The 12,471-nt window shown below is 39.7% G+C and overlaps 1 protein-coding gene across 3 annotated transcripts in view; it reads left to right on the top strand.

Annotated features, from left to right (window-relative positions):
- The window catches only part of rxraa (retinoid X receptor, alpha a), a 102,042-nt gene extending 89,610 nt beyond the window's left edge, over nucleotides 1-12,432 (top strand). For all 3 annotated transcript variants that reach the window (XM_063889302.1, XM_063889303.1, XM_063889301.1), the window contains exons 7-11: nucleotides 1,681-1,810; nucleotides 3,227-3,359; nucleotides 5,131-5,222; nucleotides 7,774-7,879; nucleotides 8,549-12,432. In XM_063889302.1, coding sequence (XP_063745372.1) covers nucleotides 1,681-1,810; nucleotides 3,227-3,359; nucleotides 5,131-5,222; nucleotides 7,774-7,879; nucleotides 8,549-8,696 — 609 coding nt within the window. In that variant the 3' untranslated portion in view covers nucleotides 8,697-12,432. The remainder of the gene's footprint in view (nucleotides 1-1,680; nucleotides 1,811-3,226; nucleotides 3,360-5,130; nucleotides 5,223-7,773; nucleotides 7,880-8,548) is intronic.
- The last annotated feature ends 39 nt before the right edge of the window (nucleotides 12,433-12,471 follow it).

Genomic DNA, 12,471 nt, shown 5'->3' with positions numbered 1-12,471 from the left:
ATTGCAGGTTATTCAGATCACCTGTTGGCTGCTAATTAATAATCGAGAGCAGCTGGGTGCATTCCTCTCTCAGCCAATCAGAGTGTGACTCCGTCCTTTTAATAGGTTTTAAGAGAGGTGGAAAACTGCACACCCAGGGCACTCTGATCCCTCTTCCACTTAATGCACACCCCATTAAAGCAGATGTTGTCATCCCGAAACCATGATATGTAGGCCCTAAGACTTCTATGTTGTGTTTCATTTTCTGATTGAGGGTCATTTTAAGCTTCTAGCTAGAGTCCTGTTGTACATGAAATCTCGCATGAATACCACTAATGTCTTGCCTCATGCAGGTTATGACCATAACTTAACATCTGAAGGGTTTATTATATTGTTTTTTTATTTATTTTTGTACCGAATAACCTCGTAGAGGTATTTCTTCATTATCATTAAGAGGGTATTTTTTCATTGTGAAAGCACTTGGGAGATTTGTTACTAAGTAAATATATATGTTTATGTTGTTGGCAAATGGTTCAAAGTTGCTTTAAAAAAATGAAAGCATGAAAACGAGGTGCAAAAGAAAAAAGTATAATAGGATATTTAAAGATGTTCTATAACAGTAATTAAAAAGCCAAGGGCATACGAATAAAAAATGCTTAGATTGAATACGACAGGTATAAACTAACAAGGATAAAAGCTTCAGTGCTGTCACACTGCCATGTCCTGCAGTTAAAGTTATTTCTAAGGGGCTTGAGCATGCTTTCAGAGCAAAAGTACATGTAGCACATTCACCACTGAGATAATACCATTTAGCTCATGAGGTGAAGAGAGGTTTGTCTAAAAGCATACACACTACGCCTTACATAACAGGCTTTCAAATAAGTGGTATCCATGTACGATTCTTCTTGAGTCGTCAATCTTTTATGCTCATCCCTTTTCAAGGCTTCATAGATCTAATGTAGTGAAATCAATGGAGGATTTCAGCGCCGTCCTTGGTCCACCTTTTATTTAACAGAGCTACCATTCAGTGATACTATTTTGGGAAGTAAGTGGCCAATTTTCGATGAAATCGATTAACAAATCACATGGGAACATTTACTTTGAGGCCGTATTAAAAACTTGGACATGTATGAATAGAACCTCTGCAATTAATTAATTTATGAGCCTTTGGATCAATACTGATGTTTTAGGCATGTGACCTGAAGAATAACTACACAGTCATAACTAGATGTTTTAATGTGAGTAAATATACTCCTTTTACACAATTATTTTCTGAGTTTTCTAAAGGCCTGCCAAGCCTGCTAACAAAGTCCCATGTGAACTCCTAAGAGCTTGTTATGTAGTGAAGTGTCAGTGGAGTGTCAGGGAGGGGGGCCACTTGAGCTACGCTAGCTGTCCGAAAGGCTGATTTGTGTCTCGACTAAAAAGGTCCCTAAAGAAAAAGCCTGCTTGGTGAAAGTCGTTCTTTTCACGGTAAGCTCTCTGCGGGTATTTCCTCCACAAGCTGGGACAGAATCAATGTTTGTTTTTGTCTTCCTTCTTGCTCCTCTTAACGTGATATGTGAGTGTGATGATAGGTGGCTAAACCTGACACCAGACTCTCAGACAAGAAAAAGACACACAGGATATACATTTTTTTCTTTCATGCATTAACTACATTTCTAACTTTAGGATTTGCATGTGCTTTTGTCGTTTCTGCAGCCCAACGACCCGGTAACAAATATCTGTCAGGCGGCAGACAAGCAGCTCTTTACTTTGGTGGAGTGGGCCAAGAGGATCCCACACTTCTCTGAGCTGCCACTGGACGACCAGGTCATCCTCCTACGAGCAGGTTGGTCAAAAAGGGCCAAAACAAGGTCATACAAAAGCAGAAAAGGTTGTTTAAAATGCAGGATTAGGTGTTGTTCTTTAATCAATCACTCAACAAACATTGACAACTGAGTATAAACTCTCTCTGGCAAAATGCTCCATAAACACTTGGATTTAGCATCTTTTTGACAAAATGGATCCATCCATTAAGCTAAGTGGTAGAAATGTATAAATAATTAACTGTTCTTAATAATAAACTATGATCACCATGTCTTAAAACAAATATGCAACTTGTTTTTTCTTAGCCCTAAACGCCTAGCCGACAGCTTCAATGAAAAAGTTGCCGGCATGCTAATGGCTAACCAGAGACCTATGTTGCCACTGAGTGCTAGCTTAATTACCATTGTTTTATCTTGGATAAAATAATGAACATTTTTATTTCTACTAGTATGTAGCCGTCGAAAGAAAGTGCACTGAATTACAGATGCTAATGCTAGCTCTTGTCTATTTCGGGTGAAAAATATAAAGAAACAATAGTTGAAATACACAATTTTGGCCATAACCATAACATATCTGTTGTTCATGTGACTGAGATGAGAGTCAGACCAAGCAAGGTCACAACCGCTCATGTCTATGTGGGGAAGCATTCTAACCGCTCACTATCACAGGGACACGTAAAACATGGAGAGAATTATCTGTCGCTTTTCTTCGATTCACAAACCTGAAATGCACGGAGGTCTTATGCTTTCTTTCAACACATTGCCCTTGTTGCCTGCCTGTCGCTCCAAATTACACCATTATATTCTAAATCCACCTTGAAGAAAAAAAATGCTATTACACACCCTGTCCCGCACCCTAATAAAGAAATCCTTATCCTTGGCGCAGACAATGATGGAGAGACGTCAGCAAAGCAGCGAGAGACATTATTCTGGAGAGCTTGTCTCATTCTCGGCTCTCAGGTTTTCTATAAATAACCACTTTAGTTCTGCTGTATCACAGATAAAAGCATCCCGGCTCCTCTCATACCCAACTCAACTCTGGGGAGAAGAGGCGAGTGTTGCCAGGCAGAACAGTTAAAGGAGCCCTGTCACTCAGAAAGCAGCGTCTTGTGTATGCGCTGCGCTCCGTGTCAAGCCCCTGCTTTGGCACATCAAGCCTGTTGTCTTTATTGTGATGGCAGGCGCAGTTCATCCCTTTTTACACGCTTGTCTCCTCAGAAAGCATGATTCAAATATCTCAGGAATAACCTGATGCCCGCACTTGAGAAAGCTGCACGCTTTTACGGCGCAGCTTAATTGATTCATTGGAATTCCCCCCCACCCCCACCCTTTGTTGTCAGTTTCATTTTGCTTGAATGCTGTGTGAACTTTTGCACAGGGATTTGCTTGTTTTCTCTTCTCACACTTTCCCTCGATCCCTCTCCCCGTCTCTGCCGCAGGTTGGAATGAACTCCTCATTGCGTCATTCTCGCACCGCTCGATAACGATCAAAGACGGGATCCTGTTGGCGACCGGGCTGCACGTCCACCGCAACAGCGCCCATAGTGCGGGTGTGGGCGCCATCTTTGACAGGTTACTATTACCGTATTACTAAACTTTACTGTCTTTGAACTATGAATTTCAATTAGAATTTTCACCAGGGTTTTTACATTGTAACTTATGGCTTTATAAGTGGTTAATGAATTAATTCATAAAGGTTTTACAAGTCAGTTATAATACAACTTTTACAATCTTTGGAAAACTTGTTTTAACCAGTGTTTATTGTCCCACAGCTCGTAGCTCAGATGCCCTTTTAGTTACTACCGGTCTATAAAGTATATATACAAATATGTAATTGAGCGTTGGTAACATTTTATTCATACTTAAGAAGTTGTTGTCATTTTAATGAATGTATTAATCAGTCATCGATAGTAAGTTATAAGCCGTTAATAATGCCGTAATGATAGGTTTTGAAAAATCGGTTTATGAACTTATATACATTTACTTATTTTTCTTTGTGATACATTTTTTCTTGACTATTAGGATAGGCATTAAAACAATAACAACAAATACAGTAATTGTAGCCAATACATTAATAAATATATATTTTTAAATGATCTATAAGTTATGTATTACCTTCTTTTAGGATATAGAGACGACCTCCAACATCCTCTGTAGAAGTCCGTTTTGTTTGTGTTTTAAAGCGCATGAGTTATTGCTTTCTTCCACTGAAATATTACACCTACAGTTCTGAAAGGCCAAGCAGCACAGAAGATATTGATTGGCTCTGGTTTATTAAATATGTACAATGTAGGGTCCCACAGAAACATTGGAAAGCTCAGAAAACGTCAAAAACCAAAGTAGAAAATTCAAGAAAAAATAGATGTATTATTTTATAATCCATTAAAGTTGTTTGTGTAAAATAATAAATAGATAAATTGTTTTTAAATTTAAAAAGTAATATATCAAACAGCACTGGCGCTTGCAGTTGCTGTCATCAGACTCTTATTATCAGCAGTCTGGTTTTTAAATATCTCCTTATTTCCCTGCCCTGTTCACCCTGCCTGTGTGCCGGATGATCTCTGCTCACACAGCCAGAGGGGACATATTCCATCTCTGGCATTAACTGTGGCAAGCATTAAGATGCAGAGAGCTGATAATGTTTCTTTATCTACTCCTCTCCCTCTTCACCATACAAATGAAGACACTGATTAACTTAAACACTTGAGTCTCTTCTTTCTCCTTTTTTAAAAATTGTTTAGCCCTGTTGTTCCTCCGGGTAACAAATTGAATTAGAATGAGAGCTAAGAGCCACAATTGACTTTACTGTCCGATGTAGAAAAAAGAGAGAGGGGGAGAAAGAAACGGAGCGAGAGGGGAAAATAAAGGAGAGGGTGTGACCGAGTCAACGAGGGGTGAGGAGTTCGAGCGACTCCACGCACCGACACTCCCACCAGTGATGTCACACACAGACAGTGGGAGCCCTGGTGTTAGGTTAAAGCGTGTGTTTACTCTGTGGCTTTCCTTTTTATGAAAGCCATATACTAAATATAATTACTTTACAGCAGGGTTGTAAACTTTTCCACTCATCTAGCCGTGCCCATGTGGGCTGAGTGTACATGCGGGCGTGTGTTTGTTTTTTTAAATAGATTTGAGCTGGATAGTAGTTAAAACATATTTTTAATGTCCCCAGTCTGGAATTGCACGAAGCCTAGTGTGTCATTTATACAACATTCTACCAATTAGACTCAAATGGTTCTCTGTGATCTCTGGAACTGAGTTATCTGATACATCATTAAAAAAAAAAAGGATTACAAATTGCGCCTAAACTCCTGTCTTTTTCCGTTTTGTATCTTTTTTGCAGAGTGCTTACAGAACTGGTGTCAAAAATGAGGGACATGCAGATGGATAAGACAGAACTGGGGTGCCTTCGAGCGATAGTCCTTTTCAACCCAGGTAACGATCACCATGTGTGTGCTTGCATTTGCTGAATCCGAATCCTGCAGGTATATGACTGGAAGATGTTGTGGTGGAGGAATGAGTCCTAAAACCTGGGAATGAGTTAGCATTTTGGCGTTTCTGGTTCCCTTGTCTCAAAGGCAAGCGTTCTTGGTTTGATGCCTTAACCAAAGCTCTGTGGTTATAATACTAGACTCTTAAAGTATTTTAGATTGTTGTTCTACGAAATACAATATGACAATAAATTCTACCGGCTACACCAGCCCAAAACATTTCCAATTGGAGAAACGTGTTGTGGCTTTCTTGTGGCTTTTTTATTTTATTTTCATTTTTTAAGCTGCAGCGTGCTTCTCCTACTGGAAATGTTCCTTGCCGTAGCGTGTTTGGGCCTGTTGGACGGCATTAAATACCCCACTGATGAACATCTGAAGCTTCTGTATTTCAGAAACACGGAGGTTGCTAATTAAATAAGACTGCTAAACGTCATAATGCCGTACACTTTACACACATCTTTAAACATTAAAGAAGTGGTGTCAGTGTGTGTCGTTTATCTTACTGAAAATCAATGTGTAAATTCACTAAGGAGCTTATTTTGTGCTATAGTCTAAAGGTCAATGGAAAAGTACCATTAGCTTTTCTTTGCTGGATCCTTGCAATGCTAACTTCCTGGTCAGCCTACAAGAAAAACATCTTCCAGGAAGAACTCTATTTGAATTCAAGTACACAGTTTAACCAAGCTCCGTTTTATGCATCCACAACACCGTTGACATTTTTCCAATATGTGATTGTTATTCCAGATCAATGCTGGGTCGTTGATCAGCTTGTTTGTTCAACACTAATGCATTCCTGTGCAGTTGGGCTTTTTATTATGTATTTGTTCCAAGATGAGTCTGTGCTGGAGATCTATGTGCTGATGTTTCTGCAGACAGCTGATGTTAAAATAGCTCCTCATTAAGGACTTGAAGCTAAGTGATACTCCAACCAAAATATGTAGTTAAGTGCCTCTCCTCCATTACGCTTGACAGTTGATTGTAAAAAGTTAGGAGCTTCTTTATGGATGCAGCAGGAATTTGGTTGTGATCGACTCCAACTGCAACAACCTTTCACAGCGAGAAGACAAGTTTCAAAACATCCAGAGAAGCTTCACAACCCGCGCCGGCAATATTTAACAGTTTCAAAAAACTCTTAAGTGTGATTTGGCTTAACCTCTTGAATGTAAACGGAGAATTGGGAACTGAGGTAGAGAGCTCAAACTAAAAAGCTGAACAGGACAATATTGATTCAATCTTAATTAATCATGAAATCCTCGTGAAAATGTGTCCAAAGCAAGCACTTAACAGCAAGTTGTCTAATTGAGGCGCAAGTCTTGCCAAGGCATGTGTCACGCCTGCTATCAGCATGCCTGTTCTGTATTTAAACCTCACCCATATGGCACCAGAGTAAACCAACCCTATGGATATGATACCAAGTTTTCTAACGACTCCCTCCATCCGTGTGGTGCCACTGTAAATCCGTCTACCTAAGAAATGATTCTCTGTGTTCCACATTTTCGTCCCGGCCACATCCAGGCCCTGCTTCACGTGTGGACCCGGTTCCTTGTTCATTAGGGGTTCACAAGACTGCTCTGACGGAGAAATCAGTCCCTCGTTTTCCCACACTGTGCCATCGAGTCCAGCCATTGACAACAAGTGTTCTTTCATTGTTGGTCAAATGTGCAGCGCTTTGTTCATCGAAAAATGTGAAATCAATGATGCGTTTGTGTTGTGACTCAAAGATGAGTCCTCTGGCGGGGCTTAAATTAGCGCAGGCCTAATTGGAGTAACCAAGAATGTTGTTACAAACGCCCTCCGTGAGCCTGCGGGGTTAAAACTCAACTTGTACGTTTTTGTATGCTAATGCTAATAGCCATTTCATCCATTGAGTTTCACTATGATATGAAAAACAATGAGAATATTAGAAAGAACCAAGTATAAAAAGGGTGTACACATGCTTATGAAAGAACACACTTCCTTAGAATGGTAGATCGATAATAGAATGGCGCATGAATAAGTCCTTAACCTGGGAGTGAGTTAGCATTTTACTTGGGTTTCCTCGTCTCAACGTCTTTGTTTTTTGTGTTAAGAAGTACGTCAGTCAGTTTCCCACCAAATGTTTTAAGCTTTAAAAAGGAAGTTGCTCACAAGTGACTAAATGAGACTACGTAACGCTTACACAAGCTCCCCTTTAGCTTAGCGGTGCGAAATAAAGCCACAATGTTGTAATCCATTTACAGCATAACGTCAGCTATTTATTTTGAGCAATTGCACTTACGCCTCACCTATTATAAACATCTTAGCACAGATGTTTGCCACATGTCTTTTTTAATGCCATATTCCGAAATCCAATAAAAATGTACCATTTGCTTTTGTCAAGGCATCCCATGCCACGATGCTAACTTCCGGTTCAGCTTACAAAAATAGGTCGTCACTGCCCCATTGTTTTTTGTTAAATCTTTTTTGAAGGGTTGCTGTGTTTTGTTTCTTAATATTTGTTTGCATCTGCTCCACAGACTCTAAAGGCTTGTCCAATCCCGGTGAGGTAGAAGCTCTGAGAGAGAAGGTGTACGCATCTTTAGAGGCCTACTGCAAACAGAAGTACCCCGACCAGCCTGGCAGGTATGAACACAAACACAGAAATGACAAGTGTGCTAATACCCACATTCATCTTCATTTGCCCCTTTCTTCATACAGTTAACACCTTTTTGTCTTTGGTTTAATAATTCAACACTACCTTAATGCGAAAAGCAAAAAAAGAGTAAATACTAAAGTAAAAATAAGGTTTTTTAGCAATACTATATTTTTCTACATCCTACATGCCCTCCAGCAAATGAGCTGTTTAGATGCCAGAAATGGTCTGAATTCAAGTATAAAAAATGGCCTGCAAAGAAGTGTTGGTATTTTACCACTAGTACACACCTACATAAGAACATTTGGAAAATACTTAAGTCTCAAGACAATGTGTCCTACATCCTAGACAAAACATTAATATTATACATGTGAAAATGGATGTATGGCTTTTGCAATAGGGGGGATTTTTATGACCACCTTACACCAAGCGATTAAGAACAAAGATAAGATAAGATGGCTTTTCTTTTTCCGGAAGGTTTGCTTGTACAAGTGAAACCAGCATGGGACTTAAATGTTGAACAGAGTTTTGCCTCATGAATATCATCCGTAGTTATAAAACCACATTCATACGTAAAAGCCTTCCCCACCCCTCCCTCTTCCTGTCATATTGCTTGATGCCATTTTGATCTGGTGTCTAATTTGACTCCTCTGTGACAGATTTGCCAAACTGTTGCTGCGGCTACCGGCGCTGCGCTCCATCGGCCTCAAGTGTCTGGAGCACTTGTTCTTCTTCAAGCTCATCGGCGACACACCCATCGACACGTTCCTCATGGAGATGCTAGAAGCACCACATCAAATGACATAATAGCAGAGAGGGTTGAGCCCTACTCACCCCCTCCCCCTCCTCAACCAGCCCTGGATCAGGGTTCTTTAAAAAAAAAAAACTCTCCAGCAGGGGACAGATCGAGAAAATGACTTTGGATGGAGAATCTCTTCTCATCCCTCCCTACCCTTCCCCCTGAAAAACAATGACTTCATCACGTCTGTGGGTCGGTTTTATACCTTGTAAAAAATATATAAATAAGAAATATATATATGAGAAAAATCACATGGCAACACATGGACTTAAAGAGGACAAAAGAAACATATTGAGCCATCGATTTCATCCTTGCTTTCTCCTACGCTTTGACGAGATTAAGCAGAGGTGATCAGGTTTTTAACTCCCACAGTAACGCTTGCAGGTATTTCGAAAAAGAAAAAACAGCGATGTCATATTTGGATTCTCAGCGGGACAATCGTGGACTTAGAGAGCCTTGGGCTGCTTGTACATGGACCTGAGCCCTTTCTCTCTTTCAGGACTACATTTTTAAGGAAGGACTGGGGGGGGGTGGAACTCAAAGGATCTTTTTCCCGCCTGGCTCCTGAACACGTCAGGTCTTGCACTAGCTGTTTTTTTAAGTTTCCTGGAGTCAAACTCAGACTGCGAGTGCTCAAAACCCTCAGGACTCAATTCCAACAAATACAACCATGTCTTACTGTTGTCAGCACTGTGCAACCCCGGGTGGAGGACGACGAATGACTTCACTAATCAGCCCTTCACTTAACGCTGTACAATCCGTGCTAAGGCACACAGGAAGACGCAGGCTGTTGTAAATTAGCTTTAAGCTACACGATGCTCTGACAGGCTACCAGCAGGCTGACAACATTTATCATCCTTATTACGAAACAATTTTGGCCCTTTTGTCACCTGTCTCCTGTTTTTCGTCCCTTCTCCGACCTCTCCACGTCTCATTTCATGTGAATTTCTGTTTTTTTTTACCACCTCCACACTCAGAAATCCCTCCACGCAGCGGGTATTTCCTCATATCTACCTGTACAGAAAGTTACAACCGTACACAGTATTGACGTTATTTTCACTTGTGATTTTAATGCACAAATACCTCTGTTTCCGTCCCTCCAACCCTCAGCTCGTTGACGCATTTGCGGGAGAAAAGCGCTCAGCTGAGCCATTGTTTGTTTATTTGTTTGTTACTTGGCACTTAACCTCATAACAGCGGAGTTCCTAAATGGAAAGCTGATGTTGACCGTGATCCGACTCCTGGGGGTGGATTTGGCTCGATTTTAAATGCACCCATGATTGTTTTATCCTATTCAGAGGCACACTTTGCTCTCTCTGCACTTCTCTGGACCACCAAGTGTCATTCAAGTCCAACTGAAATGTTTGTTATGTTTTTCTCTACATTTTCTAAATGCTGCAGCTGCCGCAAAACTATGCATCTAGTGCATTTCCAAAGATTGTCCTCAGAGCAGGTGCATGTGAGTGTGGTTCAACCAGGTGTTTGTGAGGTGGGGGTCCGGTAATATCTTATCAAGGTAATTTTCCTCTCTATTCAAACATCAATTAGTCATCCTACATTATTGTATTCAGCTAGGAACACTCATTCAAAGGTGTTTTATGAAAAAGCAAAGCAGAGTTTAAGGACACGTTTGAAGAGTGCCGAGAATAATACGGAAAAAGGACTAATAGAGAATTCTGTACGTTTTTTTTGTTATCCTATATTATTCACCACTTTTTCATAAGCACCTTGACACAATCTGGACCCAAAGAAGGAAGAAAAACCCTGAGCACTGTTTTCATCAGCCTTACATAAACTTAGAGGATTGAAGGTCTTTGGCATACGGAGTCTGTAGTGTGCCACTATTTTAAGAACAATTACAAAAATCTGAGATTGTTTTAGTTTCAGTATTCTTCTCATTTTGCAATTATCCACTAAAAATCATAAATATTTGCTTCGTCACAGAATAATAATTGGAATTTCAACCATAGTCATACTCCTAGTTTTTGACAAGGCTTTTATTTAAAATATATTCTTTTAGTATTTCATGTGGCGAACATATTCTACATTACAATGAATTTGCCTGTTGCATCAATACTTACATTTATATTTGATGGCTTTCATTTGAAGGGTCGGATGAAAAAACATAGCAACAAGAGCTTTTATTGGCCGGCTGTTTGGCTTCTAATCGTCCCTCCAAGCTCATTTTATTTCAGTTTTCGCTTGTATTTGTCAACGTATTAATTGATAACGAAGAAGTCTGAAACTAATCTGGTGGCACCATCAGGACTCCGTACTCCGTATTGACTCCGACCAAGGCGATAATGAAATATTGACCATTACATTTTTCATAATAATTGGGGTCCAGTTTCACAGTTAACATTTACTTTCAGTCAAGCAGCAGCCGGGGGATGAGGCGACTATTTAAGAGCTTCAAGAGCCCTGTAGTGGACGAAAGGCAGCACTGCGACGTTACTTGAATTTTTTTTACAAGTATTTAATCTGACAAAAGAATAGCACTTTCTGACTGCGTTATTATCATCAAGCTCATTTTAATCAGATAAACCTCAGTGTCTCTGCTTGTTAAAAAAAGAAGAAGCAATAAGTGCAGTATTGGCTTGTGGTGTTTTAAACCATTTCTATTACAAACTATCCAGGTGACAGTATTAACTGCCAGTCTGAGCTCAGTTTACAGTATTTATATTCTGGAACAATTGTTCATAAATTAAAGAATTAACTCTTTTTGTAGGACTGGGTTGGATTTCCTTTTTTTAGAGGTAACATTTAAAATCATAACAGCAGATATTCAGCTTTTTTTTGGACTGGGTGACCTAACTTTAAATTGAACATCCTCCCGTTCCCTCAGCCTGATGTCTCTCCTCTTAGTTTACTGTGATTGGCAGGTCTCTTACTCAAGCCATAAAGTTAATAATGAGCTCAACCGTGCAGGAAATGAACAGACAAGGATCTTCTTGACCGGAAAAAGAAAGGATCACCCGCATGAATGCTTTATAACATAAAGCTCTATTTTGTTAATATGTATATGTGTATATATTTATAAATATATATCGACAGATCTGTTCCTTGAGTATTTCCGAACATTGAAAGAGGGAGTCTTCTCAGACCACGCAACCCAAGACTTTTTAAGAATATCAGAGGGGTTTGTTTTTGCTATTGACTTTCTAAAATGAATCCTGATCAACCAGCAGATTTGAACAAAAAATCCGCTTAAAAAAAAACATGAAACAAATACAAAAAAGGTTAAGACTTTAAAACCCTCCGAAATGTATGTGTTGCTTAGCAATTGTATGTTGACAAAGTGTAATCAGGAATTCAGCTTGTGACACAATCACTGCTTTCTTTGTGCATAGACTGTAAAAAAACGAAAAGAAAAAAAAACACTTGGAAAAAAAGATCTATTTTTGTACAAAGGTAATTTTATCCCCTTGCTTGTGTACTCTGTTCCCTTCTCCTCCTGCGAGCTGTCGTATACGTCGTGGAAAGCTTATTCAACAAGGCAATTTTCAGATTGAAAGTTTTAAAAGGTGCGAGGAGTCGTCGGCACCTCCTGTCGCCTTTACTTTGCCATTTTCAACCTGTCGCTGCAAGATGGGAAATGTCTTTTCATTATATTTTTGTCCATTTTTGGAAAAAAAGGCGATGGAGTTGTTGGTCATCTGTTCTTTGTGGGTTGTTCTCTGATGTTCTATCTTTCATGGACAGAAAAAAAGGTTATTAAAAAAAAAAAACTCAAAGTGAACTCGACTGATGGGTGTTTCTGTGTGTAACATTGTGGACGACTCG

Source organism: Eleginops maclovinus, chromosome 8 (assembly GCF_036324505.1).
Source record: "Eleginops maclovinus isolate JMC-PN-2008 ecotype Puerto Natales chromosome 8, JC_Emac_rtc_rv5, whole genome shotgun sequence".
NCBI lineage: Eukaryota > Metazoa > Chordata > Actinopteri > Perciformes > Eleginopidae > Eleginops > Eleginops maclovinus.
Note: the sequence above shows the minus strand (reverse complement) of the source record. Positions and strands in the feature narration are given on the sequence as shown.